This window comes from Zonotrichia leucophrys, chromosome 9 (assembly GCF_028769735.1).
Source record: "Zonotrichia leucophrys gambelii isolate GWCS_2022_RI chromosome 9, RI_Zleu_2.0, whole genome shotgun sequence".
NCBI classification, from domain to species: domain Eukaryota; kingdom Metazoa; phylum Chordata; class Aves; order Passeriformes; family Passerellidae; genus Zonotrichia; species Zonotrichia leucophrys.
The window spans coordinates 5,223,801-5,240,809 of record NC_088179.1 but is presented as its reverse complement, the minus strand read 5'-3'; the positions used below and the strand labels follow the sequence as shown (position 1 = coordinate 5,240,809).

Genomic DNA, 17,009 nt, shown 5'->3' with positions numbered 1-17,009 from the left:
TACACTTTGCTATCACAGGCTCCAGCAAACGTCTAAGTAACAGAAATCAGATTAAATATCAGAGCAGATCAGCATTAGAGTACAGCCAGCAAAGCAAAGGTGGGACTGGGCAGAGAAGCCACCAAGGAGGAAAATGCCCTGACCACAGGCTCTGTTTGCTTTGGGCACAGCCTAGGGGACACAACAGAATTTACTTCAAATACACAGTGATTATCAAAGGGAGATTTTCACTATTTGAGCAATTAAGAAAGGGCACAAGGCACTGCTCCTGGATATCAGTTTATACAGAAAATAGGAGCAAAATCTTCTACTCTGAGAGCACCACAAGGCATTACTTTGGTCACAGACCTCCTGGTGCTGTTAATACTAACGGGCAGTTGAGTAAAACTGATGTTCACAACAAAGATGCAACCTCAGAGTAGAGAAAACCTGCTAGAAAAAACACAATCCTATTTACAGACTGCTTGGTTTGCTGCACTTTTTGCTTGTGAAGTTAAAAATCTCTGATAGCACAACTCAAGGCCAGAAGGTCTGCTAGACATAGTCGTATTTCGAAGGGTAGGGGCGCCTCCCATCCTCACTTCGAGGAGCATCTTCATATCCCACACCCTTCCTGCTCCTTGGGTCAGCTTCATATCCTGGGCCACCCTTGTAGGGCCCTGTCCTGTAGGAGATGTTCCGGCCTGAGGCGTTGTAGGACACGGCTTTGTAGCTGGAAGAGACACAAGAGGGACATCAGCCTGTGATGGAGGGGCTGTGACTGCTCAGCACTGCACCCTGTGCTCATGGGGGCTTTTAGGGAGCTTTGTGCTGTGTCATCACTTGGAGGCACTCAGAGGGCCCAGCCCACCATCCATGGAAAGCTGCAAGTCCCTTTCAGGTTCTTCCATAAACTTATACTTTCTTTCCCTTAAGCCATTTGTGGAGTGATGAACCCACCAGCAATGATGGGATATGTTGGGGTACAAATTCCTGGTGATGTTACACCATCCCTGGAAGAGTTCCAGGCCAGATTGGACAAGGCTTGGATCTACCTGATCTATGGAAGATGTTCCTGTATACAGCAGCAGTGGAATGGAAAGGGCTTTAGGTCCCTCCCAACCCAAACCCCTCTGGAATTCTACAATTCCATATTAATCATGGCTCAGCTGATGCAACCTACCCCTGCTAATGATTTGATGTGCAACCTTCAATTCATGGGCCTGAATCTACTAGCACAGTGCAAATGTCACATTTTGAGGTTGGCTCTCATGTCCTCTCTGTTCCTGTTCTGTGAGTCACTGGGTCAGAGAGGGCAAATGCTCACTTCGGACCTCACTAATTATGGACTTCAGGTAGTGATGACCTCAGCAGTGCTGAATTAATGGCTGGATTCTGATCCTAAAGGTCTTTTCCAGCCTAAAGGACTCTGTGTTTCCATCACCATGAGAGCTATCATGACAGGGTGTCACACACCCACATCCTGGGCCAACTGTGGGACACCTGTGCACCCAGCTTTCCTGCAATGCCTCCCCATGCCCACCCAGCCCAGCTTACCGGGATTCCTCTGGGATGAGCCCTTTGCAAGCAAGGCACATCATGATGCCTCCCACGAGGGCCAGGCCCCCTGCCACCCATCCAACAAAGAGGGCTGAGCCAAAGGTGTACCTGCAAAACAGGCGTGGCTGGTGAGGGTGTGACAGGTCCTGTCTGCTGCTGACCAGACACACTGAACACTGGCACAGAATACTCCCTCTGGCCCTACAGTTGTACCCAGAAGTCCCCCGAAATTCACAGAAGTCCCCAGAATTTCCCAGAAGTCCCACCTGCAGTCTGAACCACAATAGCCTCCCTATCTCATTCTTGAGCTGTAAAAACAGAGACATCCCAGCCCATTTGCTGACCTCCAGCCCAGACCCTTTCTCCTAAGAATAATCTTCCAAGCCCTGCAACCATCCCAACATACTCCCAGAGTTTGCCAATCCCTCAGCAGCAGCCCTGAGGGAGATTTCCATGGTGTAACATGCAGAGTTAGCTGAGCACCCACCTGTTCTGGACGTTCTGCATTCCCTGGTACATGTTGGTGGTGGACATCCAGAAGTTTGTGACCAGCATGTTGGCAAACACGGACACTCCGGTGATGGCACACAGGCCTGAGAGGGGACAGAAGGACAGACTGAGAGCCACACAGTGCAAGAAGTCACCTGGGGCCTCAGGGAAGAGTGTCCCACCTCTGGAAAGGTGGGTGAGACACTGCTCTGTGGCCTTCAGCACAAAGGGGGGCCCACAATGTGTCACTCTTTCCTTCCAGGTTTTCCTTGCATCTACAATCCAACATCAGGAATACAATATTGCACAACATTCTCAAGTCAGACCTGCAGGAATCTTTCACCTGGTGTATTTTGTGACACAAATGAGTTTAACAAACAAGTCATTGTACCAGTAGTTCATTTTAAACATTTGTTTTACAGTGAAAAACATGCACCAAAAATTTCCAGAGAGAATTTTTTTAATGGGAAAACACGCTCTCTGTACCTGAAAGAGGAGATGTCTTTTCACAGCCTGTTTATCACCAGATGTGGAAGACCAGCCCCAGGAGGTGGGAACTTCTTCCATTCATCCAAACAGGGGATGTCTGGGATGGCCATCCCTGACAATCCTGGCAGCAATGTCAAACCTTTGGTTTTCCTCAGCAGAGGAATTCACAGGACACTTGGACATGGACTCACAGACTGATTTGGGTTGGAAGGGACCTTAAAGACCAAGGATAGAAAAGAGCTGGGCTGTCCAGAAGAGCTTAAGTCCAGAACTTTTTGCAGAAAACCCTCACATGAGAGTTTTTCTTCTTCCTTCCACAATGTCCAAGACCAAATTGGATGAGGCTTGAAGCCCTGATCCAGTGGAAGGTGTCCCTGCCCATGGCAGTGGTGGAACTGGATGATTTTTAAGGTCCTTCCAACACAACCCAACCCATTCCATTATTCTAAAATGATAGATGTAAAATGCAAAATTAAAGCTCTGTGGCAGAAGGTGATTCCTCTTTCCAGCTTATACTTTTTGAACTTGTGTTGAATGTCTCATATCCCAGCAAAAGTGAAGCATTGGGATTTTTTTTTAAATAGGGACATTCTCCTTCCCTTTGTTAGGATATAGATTTCATTTAACTTTTATCTCAAAAATAATGTAGAAAACATGTAAGTGATGTTTTAAGCATTTGCAGTTTTGAGGAACCTGAGCATTCATGCAGTCTTGTAGGCTGGTATCTAAAACCTACAAACCAGGCTACAACAACCCTGGGAATCTTCCTAAAATTATTATGGATAAAGCCCGAAACTGAAAGAAATATTCTACACAAATAAAGGCTATAATAATATATGGCAATAACATTTATAAAACAAATCAAGAGATATACTTCCTTTTTCATCTGTGGCATGTTTTTTCAGCCTTCGATGCAAACTTTTCTGGTTACCAGAGATGTTTTTGTTCCCCAATCTGAGGTAAAAACCACCTGACCCCAGTAAATCAGGCTGGAGAACAAAGCCAATTACTTCAGAAATGCACCAAGACTTGCCCAGTTCTCAATTCCAGGGAAATGCAAAGCCTTCCATGTGGAAGACATGACAGTTCCCACTTACCAGCAACAATGAACATGATGCCAGAGGTCAGGGTCATGTTGGCTTTGGCAGTGTCCTCCATGCTCCCAATCCGGATGCATTTCAGAGCAAAAATGCACACAAAGAGGCCGAGGAGTCCCAGGACAATGCCCACGATCATGAGGGCCCTCACAGCCTGGAACATCGCTGCAAAACAAACAGCAAGGGCCTCAATGAGTGGCTGAGACGGGATTTGTCAGAGTCTGGGGGACTTCCAAAGATTGCCTCTGTCTGAAAATAGAAATATTAAAGAAGAAAACCTTGGAAAATGGGCACTGAATCTATTCCGTATTATCTGTGGCACCTCTGGAAGTACAGCTGTTTGACTTAACTTCCCAAGGAGTTTGGTGGTTTAGGCAGCATTTTTTTTTTTAAATATTCAATAGCAGCAGTTGTGAAATTCATGGAGAAGAGTTAGTGAGGAGCTGGGATAAGCATGGATTGTTCCATAACCACAGTGGTTGAGAAAGAGCTCTTCTTTCCTCCCCAGTCAGCCATGGAAGCAGACAGCTCCACCCACCTATCCAGAATATTTCCAGCTATTGCATGACTCAAAATGCAGTTCTGTATATTCCTGCTTCTCAGTAAAGACATGGAAAAGAGGAAAAAAACATTACATGGAGAGGAGGAGAGAGCATCAAAGCTCTGGCAACCATTTCCCTCACCATATCCTTCCCATGGTTGTTTGGAACATCAGTCCTGGATAAATCTGTCCATGTTCATGAATAAAACATCCAAATATCCCCATCCTGAATTGGCAGCAGTGTGTCATGAGCTGGGAATGCTGTGGGTCATGCCCATGGGACCTGAGGCCTGAAGGAGGCAAAAACCCTTCAGACTCCTCTTGGGTGGAGTAGAAAAGTAAAAAGAGGTAAAGCGAAACTGGCACCTTTAAAACTGGAGAAGTGGTGGGGGAAAGAGTACTTGAATACCAAGGTGATTCTCTAATAAGGTGGCACATATCCCATCTTTTTCCAGACACTTCCCCTCCCCACTTGTGCACAAGTCCCTGGCAGAGACAGGAAGGCAGCAGAGCCCTGGAAGGGGTGCTGGGGAGTATTTCAAGGGCTGCTGGGATTTGGTTGGGACACATTGCAGCCTCTCCTTACCCTGCCACAAGCTCCCACAACCCTGGGTCTGGCTTTGGTGCTCCCCAAGCATGATTGCCCCTCTTCAGGGAAGAGAAAGTGGGCTCATGATGGAGTGAAACAGGTGGAAAACAGATTCCACAGCCCCTGGGACATCTCTGCCCTGGCTGTCACCCCTTTGCTGGATGACCACGGTGCCCAAGGGTGCAGGGGAGCACAGAGCCCTTGCACAGGTTGGGAGAAGGGTTTATAAACCCTTCCAGGGAGGGTGCTGGGTGCCTGGGGGGCTCTCCTGGCCTGTGGGGTGTCAGGAAGCGGAGCAGAACCGCTCTGGCACCACGGCACACACGGAAGCGGGCGGGCTGCCATTCCACAGGCCAGGAATACACCACCTTCTCCCATCCAGCAGTCCCACTGCCTCAGCTCTTATGACTCAATTTGCCCTTATCAGCTGATAACGAGTGCTAACGAGCCGGGGGTTTTCAATCTCCCATTCATCAGCCCCCAGGTAGGAGCTCATTAGTTATGATCCATCAGGGGATGGCGGATACGCCTTATCAGCCCTCAGAGGTTGTTCCGCAGCACCTGATGGGAAGCAGAAAGAGGAGGAAATTTCAATCTTCGTTTGTCTTTGCAACCACCAAAGTTTCTTTGCAAATGCTTTTGTTTCAGGGCAGGCAGGAGAGGCTGGTAATCCAAGAGCATGGATCATGATGGAGGCTCCTTGTCCCCAAGACAGTGCTTCATTCCTGAGTGTTCCCTGCAGGTTCCTGGGTGTCATCGCTGGGCTGTTTTGAACCCTTCAAGCAGTGACCCCAAACAAAGATCCCACAGAGGATCTTTGGTTCTCAGGAGGTGTTCCCAGTGCCTTGGGTGCCCATGGAAGGACACAACAGGCAGGGCCAAGCCAAGCAGCCAAGCACTGTCGTGAATCTCCATTGAAAGGAGCTGTTGGAAAGGGGAGGGAGAGGAGCACAGCAGGGCATGACAGAAAAAATGCCAGATAACCATTCCTGCCCCCATGAGACTGACCATCTCCACTAAGAGGTGGAAAGGAGAAAGAAGTTGTTTCTGCTGTGGCATGAGGACCTCTCCCCTTGGCTCCCAGGACTTGAAGTGGGAGCTGTTTGGAAAGGCAGCACTGCAGTTTCAAGGGAATTTTGGCATCCATTGAAAGTCCTTTGAAAAGAGCTGCTTTTCCAAAGGTGAATGACCTCTGCTTGGAGGAAGGAGTGGAAGGGCTTAGACAAACAAAGTGGGAGACTAAGGAAAAGTGGTATCAGGGGCAGTAGGAAGCAAACAGCCCTGGAGTTACAAAACCTGCCTTTTGCACACACCTGAGGGAGGATAACCTGGCTTCCACACCAGGGCTGGTGTTCCATAACAAGGGAACAGCAAAAGCACCAACAGAAACTGCTTCTCCACCAAAATAAATGGCAGTGATGTGAAACCACAACCTGCATCCCTGTTTTCCAGATAGTTGTCTTCCTCCCTCATGTGAGTGGTGAGAGGTGAGCAAGATAAAACAACTTTAAGTCATTTAAATGACCATCACCTGCATTTCTGTTGCTAATACATAATAAAAAGATGGAATCTGACTTTATGACCAGTAATAATTGATGGGATATAGAAATTTTAGGGAAATTAAGTACATTCAGCAGGTGTTTAGGTTAAGCAAATTCCAACCGGGACATTTTTTCTATATGTTTGAAGGAATAAATCAATTAAATGGATTCACAAAGATAACTCTGACAGGATATCTCTAACAACAGAAATTGTCCATGAGTGCTTTGCATATTTCTTCATTGCCATATTACTTTAAAATAACTGAAAAAGTAAAATCTTGATTGGGATAAATTGACATTAAAATGATGGTTCCCATTTCCTTATGGCTCATTTAAAACACAATCACCTGTCCAAAGCATTATGAAGACATATAGTGGTCAACATTTTGTAGAGATAGTTGTATACATCTAATTTTTAGTCTTTAAAAAAAATCCTCATGGGAGAGGTGACTTTAAATATCAGGTTTGCTCTTCCAAATGGGAAAGAATTCAACTGGAAATCCTGAAGCTGGATACACAGAGACACATTTATTCCATGGCACCCCTCAGAGAGTCACAGGTCCTCAGGAAAGGTTGAGGGCATTCCTGAGGATGGCATCCTTGAGGATACAGGGCTGGAACCCACATCACACTTGGATCAACAGTTGCAAAAGGCCCATGCACAGCACTGCTTGCTTGGACCTTTTTGTGATCATGCACCAGGAGTGAGAAACTCCCAGGGACAAATTCACTGCTCTAGGAGCAGTGGAATACCCTCACATGGGGTGGGGTGGGAAAAACAGCTCTTTTGGGAACATGAGTAAGCAAACAGGACAGCAATACGCCTCTGCATTCTGCTTCTGTAGGCATTAACACTGCCCAGGTGATGGGCAGTGACTGAACACATCTTTCCCTTTCATGCCCTTCCTACCTGCACCTCTCACAGGCAGATTTCTCCCATTTCAGTTCTATCTTTTCAAAAACAGTACATTTCAATCATTTCCATTATCCTATAACACTATACAATTGCATGCAGCCCTTTTCCTTGTGTTTCCATTCCCAGAAACAATACCTAGAGGGTTAAACATCCTCACTCTCCTCACCTCAGTGGAGCTGCTCTGATTTATGCCAGCAGTGATGCTGAACCCATGATGCTCACCAGACATCCCACACACATGCTCCAGGTTGTAACCCCCACCAATAACCCCCACCACAAAAATCATTTTGGCAACAAATATGCTCCTATTTTTATGCTCCTAACATAACACTGGAAATGTTATTCCTCACAAAGTGCTCTAAGATACCTGCTCCTATTTTCAGATGTAGATCTCCAGGAGAGCCCCTGGGTGACACCTGGAGTGGTTTTGTCCCTACCTGGCAGCCCAAGGATAGTGAAATACGGCCGACACTCGGTGAAGCCGGAGCTCTGCCGCACGCAGCTCCTCCACAGCCCCTGGTACTGGAACACGGCTGTGACCGGGTTGTCATACAAGTCCTGCGTGCTCCACGTGTCCATGGCCGTGGCCATGATGCTGCCCCCAACGCCCAGCGATGACACCAGGAACCCCATCACCTGGCAGATGGTGGTGGACATGGTGAGTCCCCGGAGAGCAGAGGTGGCGCGGCCCCGAGGGAGCTGCAGTCCTACTGGGGCACCTGAGTCCTCCTGCCTGAGCCACCAGCAGTGCAGCTGCTCTTATCAGATGCTTTCCATTGAGGGCTGTTTGCTCAAAGTGTTTTTGCAAGATAGTCCAGTTTCACTCTCGCTGCCGGCGAGGTTTGTGCCGGCAGGGCTTGGAGATAGGAGCTTTTGTCCTTTAGAAGTGCTTGTCCTTCCATGTTTAAGCAGCCACACTCTGCTGAGAGTTGGGTAACCCACTTGGGGCTTGGCCAGCCCCCTGAAACCCTTTGCTGCCCATTGGGCCTCTCCTGCCTGCTTGGCACAGGGCAAGGACCATGTTCCCAAGGAATTCAGCAGCTGGCCCAGGCCACCACCTCCCCATCCCTCTGCTGATGCCACGGGACAATCTGTCCCCCATGGAGGTGTCCTCACAAGAGGCACAATGACAGCCAGGGCTCTGTCAGAGATGTGGGGCCACCAGCACAGCCCAGGGATGTGGCTGCTCCTTGCAGTGCCCTCGGGCATCGCTGAGCTTCCACTGGATGCTGACCATGGCACAGCCCAGGGCACCAAGCCAAGAGCCCCAAACTGATCCAGCAAAGCTCCTCCAGCCCCGTTCTCCACCCACCCACCCACATCCCCACTGCCATCACGAGGACACACTGAAACCCATGTGGGAGGGAGGAGAGCACAGGGAGCACTGGGAAACGACTTTTCTGAGGGGATGCTTGTCTGCGTTGACTGGAAGGATGGTTCTGGGAAAGAGATGGGGGATGCAAAAAGAGGGAAAATCATTATCACAGTGGAGAGGTGGGCTGGGCTCTTGGGAACAACATAAATCTGCTGTGCCACTCTGCCAGTGGAGTCAGTGAGGTACTTCACTGACTGAGGTACAAAGGACCTTCCAGGCTTTACACTCATCCATTCTCATCCAGCATCTCCCTCCAACTGACTTACTTCAGTCCTGATCTAGAAGCAAATTCCTACTTTAAACTGTCCATACCATAGGCACCATCCACAACAGCACTTGGATGTGAGAGGCACCAGGAATAGAGGAAAGGCTTATTTGCGTCCATGAGGAGCAACAATAGGGCTATTACACCCTGGGTATTGCTCCTGCCTTCTGGAGAACAGCCATCCAGGACATCCCTTGTCTTGCAGGGCTCTGCTGGGGCAGCCAGAGCACAATTCCATGTCTGGTGGCAATCACAGCCCTCTCAGGTCAGGCACAAGATGTCTTTGCTTCTATCAGTTTTATTCAAATGTCATTATTTTCACTCACTTTGGCAAGTTTGTATCACAGGAAGGGTCAGTTCTGACCTACCTAAAGTTGCCAGCAAAAATAATAAAGTGAATGAAAACCATGGAAGGGAACCCTCAAGAACCAGAGGTGGTAAAGAGCTGCTCATCCTCTGTGAAGGATAAGGAATGATGAGGAAATTCCTTATTTTGCATAATGATTTTTGATAGATCAGTGCTGGAGAATACTTAGAAGCTGAGACAACAACTAGGGATGAGAAGGACCTGGAAGACAGAAGGACAAAAAGTGCTAAAATGTGGTCAGTTCTCCCTCCCATCCCTTGTAGTCCCACAGCCAGAACTGTGTCCTAGTCTAGAAAATCCAGTTTCATTGAAGCCCTGACATTCTTGAGCAGCTCTCCAGGATGATTCTTGCCCTTCCCATGCCCCAGGATTTGCCTTCTTGTTTCTGGCCATCTAGTGGTGAGAGCCCACATCCCTTCTTCTGGGCTGAGCCTCATCAGAACACACCAGAGGGAGTGATGTTCCTTTGAGACATAACCCTTATTCCCAAGTGCATGCAACAGTGCACAGAGAAATGAACCCATAGACTGGTCACAGCTGAAAATAACCCCTGGGGAGGAAAAGAGAAGGAAAGGGGGAGAATTAAATGGGTGAACATTTTTTTTTCCAGCTTTTTTTTTCCCTCAAACACCTCTGCCACCTTTTAAATGATTGATTTTTTCTGCTCAGTCGGACATCTGGGTGGTTGCAGGAATATCAGTGGTGGTGGCCCTTCCATCCCTGTATCCACATTTGCTTTGGTGGGAGGGGACACACCACTCCTTCCTCCACCCTGGCTGCTGGTGCTGGCCATGTGCAACAGGAGCTCCTCTTCAAACCAACAGGGAGCTTTTCTTCTCCTTCCTTCTTCTTCTCCTTCTCCTTCTCCTTCTCCTTCTCCTTCTCCTTCTCCTTCTCCTTCTCCTTCTCCTTCTCCTTCTCCTTCTCCTTCTCATGTTTCACATCCCAAGCTCTGCTGATCCCCCCAAGACACCTATTGGGAAGAGGGCCACCCCTGGATGTCCCAATGTCCAGTCCATCACCTCAGTAACCTTTCCTTGGGAATGGAATTTTCCCTTGTGGATGAAAATGCTGTTTCTCATCAGGGCTCTTACTCCGGGACATCAAAACCCAAAAGCAATGGTGGAGCAGTCAAAAAACAACACCAAAATCTCCAGGTGTGCAGGAAAGTCCAGGAGAACCAGCCTGGCTTTGGTTTGCAAGGCCAGATGGAACCATGTCTCTAAAGAAGAGAAGCTAACACAAGGTTGGACATTCCCTACTCGTGTGCTGTCCCCAAAAATGGAGCCAAGGAAGGAATTTTGCTGCTAATGGTCATGTTGCAGTCCTTGGTGAAGAGTTAAACACCCAGCCATTCTCAGCACTTCACATGTTGCCATCTTTGAAGAATTATTGTGGTTTGGGGGGCTTCTGTTTGCTCATCCCTAAAATATTGGCTGAAGTGTCCTCCAGCCATCCCATTGCCATTTCTCCTGCTCTGACTAGAACATACTTGAAAGAGTGGGAATTCAAAACTTTCACACCTTCCTCAGTGGATGCTTGAAGCAGAGTTCTGGAGACAATATCCAAACTTGTTTGCTTCCCAAACCTTCCCCAGCACATTTCCTTTGCCTTTCTCAAATATTCAGATTTTAAGCTTATTTTTAATGTTTTTTTCTGAACTGCCCATGATAGGGAAAAATGCATTCATCCCATTTTCTCAGATAACAGAGAATCCCCTGGGAGTTTCAGCACAACCCAAGAAGGGGCTGGGTGAGAGGAAGGCTGTGGAGCAGGTTTGATCATCTACACCACAACCTGATGCTCATCTCCAGCCACCCCATGGAGATGACCACAGCCAGGATTGGTTGAAGGATGGGAATCTCTCTCCAAACAATCTGTGGATTGTCTCCAGCAGCTGAATGCTTGGCCAGAGGGTTTCCCAATCCACATGGAAATGCGGAGCTGTGTCCGAGGAAATGGAATGGCGAGGCTGCAGCTCACCAAGGAGCAGAGAACAGGGCTCCCACTGAGCATTGGTACAGCTCCAGTGGTTTACCCAAATGAGGAAAAGAAGGGGGCTTTGTGGCCACTCCCCTGTGCCCTTTTATTCCAGCTCATAGTTGCTTTATCTCTCCAGGCGTTGACTCTGTGTTATCTCAAAACCGGTCCCCGGGCCCAGGCAGCTCCTGAATGTTATCGCTGCCTCTCCCACAAAAATCACCTCCAGCTCATGTTTGCTCTCAAATTTGCAAACACAGCTCACACCCTGCCAGCTGCCCACACCAGCCCAGCCTGCTCAAGCCCAGACTAAGCAAACCCACCCTTCTCTTCCTGCCCCTCCGTTGTCGGGACCACCCCAGGATTCGTGAATGTGGTCCACAATAGGAAGGGCTGAATGGCCTTTCTGGAATTCAGTGAGGGAAGTGGGTCATGGAAGGACCCCATCCCACCTCAGATCCACACCACTGGGGGTGGTCAAGAGTGTGCTCTGAGATCCCTCAGCAGAGCTGGGGTGCATGAGGCTGAACTTGCCTACACATCTCTAAGCCATGGCTCAGCCCCAGATCTCCACACCATTGCTCCTTCCTCTTCTGGCCCTCATCCCAAACCCCTTAGGATTTTTTTACCTTTTCTCTCATCCTTTCATGATGTAAAGGCACGAAACAATAAATATGACACACGTACTCAGCTCCCTGCCAGCTCCTCCCACCCTGAGTGTCCCTGGGGTTCCCAATGGTGCTTTCCCCATGACCATATCTCCCTCACCTCCAGCTGTGAGTGCAAATCCATCAGAGCCTCACACATGTCCTGGTAGGATACATCAAGTCTCCAGCCTACCTGGACCACCTAAATACTTCTGCACCCAAAACATGACCTTGTAAGACTTTTAGCAGGTTACAGCAGTTGCCTGCAGATGTTTCAAAATTCAGAGCTGACCTGGCTGGTTGAAAGGATTTCAAGCAGCAAACAGATCTTGAAAGAGACTTTGCCCTGGCCATCACTGGTGGAGGATCATGACATGGCACTTAACACTTCCCATCCTTACAAACTTTGGGCATGAAACAGTTCCAGGGAGCAGAGATGCTGTTGCCTTGGCCAGTGACTGCCCTGTCTCCAAAATCAGGTTATTTGCTATGGTTATGCCACAAAATGGTTGTGGGTTGTATGAAATGAAAGAAAACTTTGTCAGAGCATCGATGTACAAGGAAAGATCCAGAGAAGCCAATGTTGATGATTCCTAGACATGAATTCCCCTCAGGAAACATCTATGCACTGCTGCTACCGTGCACCAGCAAAATTGAAATTTATGGAAAATCTAGGCAGTCATGGTTGCATTCCCATGGGCTCTTTTCCCTCTGAGCACTCTAAGAACCTGGGTATTTTTATCAGTTGGAGAAGTTGAACAAGTTAGACTTGTTCAACTTCTTTTCTGCTCTCAAGACTGTCAACGTTCACCATTGAAAAAGCAAGAATATTCTCCTATTTCAAGCCAACAGCCCTTTGCTCCACAGCAGAGAGATCTCAGCCCTTCTGAAGGGGTAAAAAGAGCTTTGGACCAGATGGAGAAATGTCCTTGGAAAAATTGTTGGAGAAGGCTCCCTGAAGAGGTGTGGAAAAAAGACACTGACACAGACACTAGGGAAATCACAGCCTGTGCAATTGTAGTTTAGCAAAGTTGGAAGAAACTGCAAAATTCTGCTCTGAGCAGAAATCACCTCATGATCTCCACACAATATGAAACCACCAGCCTCGCCCAGCTCAGCTTTTGCTATTTCTCCCTTATTTGTGCGCTCAGTTTCCAACTATGTCCTCCAGACCATCTCACACTAAAGCAAGAAGCAAAAATTAACAGGAGAAAACAAAATCAGAACAAATACGTCCAGTCCTCCAGTGCCACATTTCACCAGAGAGCGACTGTTTATAGCTGAGCAGCCAGAGCCATAAACTGACTGGGTAATTTCTCATTTCTATCTATTATCTTGATTTTTCCTCAATCCATTTGAAATTAAAATTCCCAACTAAACTGAAGATAGATGATGGGCAAGACAAGCTTAATCTTTGCTGTGGGAGCGAGGGATTGAGGTGAAAAAAATCTTGGAACCCAAAACTTCCTCGATGTGCTCGGGTCACCTCGCTGCTTTGCCAGAGTCCTATTATTTTTATTCACTCTGGCACTATTGTTCCCAATATAAATTGCCATTGTCAGGATAATAAATAGGGGTTGATAATGGAAATGCTGACAAACCATTAACTCTGGGGTAGTTTGTGAGGGAGGTTTCATGGGGATCAAGGTGCCGCACACTTAAAATAAACGTGGGGATGATGCACTTATATAGTATCTGAGTAAATTAATAATAAGATTTTTAGCATCATTTCCCCTCCTCGGATTGGGGTGCCACCTTTGCTGGTGGTGGGTGGGAAGAAATGCCCATAGGAGCAGCTGGATTCAGGAGACAGAGCCAATCCATAAAGCACAGCAGCAGGATGTGAGGCTTTGCTCCAGCTTCTCCAGAGACTGGAAGTGTCAGACAATCCATAACAGGACAAGAAACGGGAGCAGGGAGGGGGCTGACTACAGAAGAACAAGCCCAGTTCATTAAAAAGAAAGGGAAAAATTCCACCTCGTTTTGTAGGGCAGTGCTGATAGCACGGGTCACGAAAAGGATCATTTGGGACAAAGCACATAAATATTCATATTCCCTCACACGGAGCCCACACCATCTCCCTGACACCACTGAGGATGAGGACAGCAACTTTGGGGGGCTCAGGCATCCACCATCTCTATTTTTATGGTTGTCCTTTATTTCTAGGGCTTTTTTATATCCCTTTTTATAGGTGACAGCAGTAAACCTGGCAAACACAAGTGGGAATTCCACTCTAATTTAAGGGCTTCATCAGAAACCCCAATATTTAGGGTAGGATGCTCATTTCTGTTTGTGGCTGGGAGGGATCCACAGAGCTTATGAGATGGAGCTGAGGAATCACAGAAACAGAATTCCAGGATGGTTTGGATTGGAAGGGACTTTAGGAACCACCTTGTTCCACCCCCTTTCTGTGTGCAGGGCCATGGGCACACCAATCTCTACCAGTCCCTCTAAATGCAGGAAAATCTTGCTAATGCAGGAAATCCATCCGCTCAACATTCCCATTTTAGAACATTAATACCTGCCCAACAGACACCAGTCTGGATGTTTTGGAATTGCAAAGAAACCATCCCTGGTTTTCTGCTTTTTGCTGTAGGCCTGAGGTCGGTGACAAAGGTGTGAAAGGACAAAACCCCCTGGATTTCAAGTATTCTGATTTCTTCAGAGATTAGAGTAGTTCCCAGGGCTGAACACTTGAAAAGGTTAATTGCTTCTTTCGTGGAGTTACAGTTTTTGTCATTTTAAGCTTTTTGAGCAGAAGAACTGCAAGAACTGGAAGAATTGCAGTGTTTTGTGGGAGCATCTGTGTGGGGAGGGTTTAGTTTTCACACCTCAATTTATTCTTCACATGGGAAATTTAATATCTTTCTAAAATCATTAAGGTTGGAAAAGACCTCTAAAATCAAGTCCAACCATTAACCCAGTGAGTTCTACCAACTTTCCCTGCCCTTTTCTCCCTGAGTTTTCCCTTGGTGAAGCTGCTCAGCTTTGCTGACTGGGAGAGCAGTGTGTGAATACCAGCACTGCACAAATACCCTTCTCTGGATGACATCCTTCAGCTGGACACCCAGCCAGGATCAGGCTCATGTCCTTCTAGGAAAACACATCTCTGTACCTGAGAGTCCAAACAGGGCCATTCCAAGCCACAGCTCCAGCAGGAGGACAGTGCTCAGGGTGTGGGGAAGCCACAGCACTGCCAATGCCAGACAGCAGCTGGGAATGAGCATCCAGAGAGGAGCAACACAAAAACACAGCTCAGGGGATGAAACACCTCCCCAGCTGGTGTCTGAGGCCACAGCCACGCTGGGTTATATTGGTTTGATTTGTGCCTTCTCTTGAGAGAAGCAATTTTTGTGCACAATGCCCCTTTCTGTGTGTCTTGGAAATGCCATTTTGCAGAAGTTCTGCAGTGATTTCCTGATATAATTGGCTTCTTCCCTCCATTCTGGCTGTATCAAAGCACAGAGGCCAGATGGGTATATGAGTCTAAGTGCCTTTTTTCTCACTGTATTAAGGCAAGAAGAAACCCCAGATAATCCTGTTGTAACCTAATTGTTTGCACCCCGAGATACTCTGGGCACAACCGGGACAGGAATTATTCCCGTGGCAGAAAAAACTGGAACCAAAGGAGAATTAGGGAGAAATCCAGCCTGGTGGTGTTAGCCCAAATAGAAATACAGTGAGCTGAACTGTGACATATCCTCTTAGGAAAGGATCTTCTCCAGTGACAAGACTATTAGTGGCTTCTGGTGGGAAGCCACACACAGCCACACAGCTGGGGCAGGAATCTGAGCCACACAGGGCAGAGGGGACAAATCTCCCCATGGAGCAGCCTGGACAACACCTCAGGATGCATGTAACGAGTTTGCTGAACCTCAGCTTGGTCATGGATTTGCCTTGAGGTACCTCCAAGGACCTGTTGTCCAAACAGGGTGAGTACTTATGTCTTTTGGCCGAAATTTGATAGAAAATCCCCCGCTGCTCATGCAGAGATTGTGTCCCACCCCCTCCCACTCTTCCCTGGCGCCATCAGGCCCTACCTGGCAGCCCCAGGATGGTGAAGTAGCCGCGGCACTCGGTGAAGCCGGAGCTCTCCCGGACGCAGGTGCGCCACAGGCCCTGGTAGTTGAAGACGGCCGTCACCGGGTTGTTGTACAGGTCCTGGGTGCTCCACTGGTCCATGCAGGTGGAGGCAATGATGCCCCCGATGCCCAGGGCGGACACCACGAAACCCATGGACTGGCAGATTGTCACCGACATGGTGCCAGGCGCGCGGGAGCCTCCACAAGCCGAGTCTGGGGCAGGCAGCCAGGGTGCCAGGGACTTTTAGCTGGAGGCAGTGCCTACGTCACGGCAGCAGGCAGGAGTGCTCTGGGTGCACCACGCAAACCTCCCCTTGCCTTTATCTGTTTCGGTGAGATAATTTCCTCGCTCGGTACCAAGAGCCATTTGTTCCAGCTCGCTCTCTGTTTACCTTCTCCCTCCAGGCAGAGGCACGGCCGGACGAGACCAGCGGGTCCCTCTGGAGAGCTTCCACAGGAACGCCAGGGCACCTCAGGAGACCAAGCACAGAGGGGCTTAAACTGGATGAAACATAAAAACTATGGAGATGCTAATCCTTTCCTGGCGAGGATGATGCTTTTGAGCCAAGTGGAGAGGTTTAGATTGGATATTAGGAAAAATTCCTTCATGGAATAGGTTGTCAAGCATTGCAGTAGGCTGCCCAGGGAAGTGTGGAGTCCCCATCCCTGTAGGATTTCACAGATGTGTGAATGTGGCACTTGGGGACATGGCTGACCTGGGAGTGCTGGGGGAACAGTTGGACTTGATGATCTTAGAGGGCTTTTCCAACCTAAATGATTCCATGATTTATTAGCATGGCTCCATCTGGCTCAACCAAAGCATTTAAGCCAAGGTTAATGTATAAAAAAGGGAATCTTGTAGCACTGGGTGTTTGGGCACACCTCAGGAAAGCTGGGCTGGGAGCCCACAGGAAAGGCAGCACTTTCTGAGGAGTGAAAGGTGTGAACACCCAGTTTTTTGTGGGAGGACCCAGGGGAAAATACAGACAAAGTTGCCTATCCTCATTGATTATTGCTTTATACCCCTCATAGGATTTTGGGCTTGTTTTCATGGACAAAGGAAGATGGGAGGGCAGACCTGCTGTGAGACCA

At 48.2% G+C, this 17,009-nt stretch overlaps 1 protein-coding gene across 2 annotated transcripts; it reads right to left on the bottom strand.

Moving 5' to 3' along the window:
- Window positions 1–534: 534 nt before the first annotated feature.
- Window positions 535–16,095, bottom strand: CLDN18 (claudin 18). Of its 2 annotated transcripts, none has more exons than XM_064721326.1 (5): window positions 15,876–16,095; window positions 3,615–3,779; window positions 2,027–2,132; window positions 1,537–1,647; window positions 535–712 (listed from the first exon to the last, which is right to left on the bottom strand). In XM_064721326.1, exons 1-5 carry the CDS (start codon window positions 16,093–16,095, stop codon window positions 535–537), a joined length of 780 nt encoding a protein of 259 aa, XP_064577396.1. The 2 variants fall into 2 exon arrangements, with proteins under 2 accessions (XP_064577396.1, XP_064577394.1); XM_064721324.1 differs by lacking the exon at window positions 15,876–16,095 and adding an exon at window positions 7,639–7,858.
- Window positions 16,096–17,009: the final 914 nt, after the last annotated feature.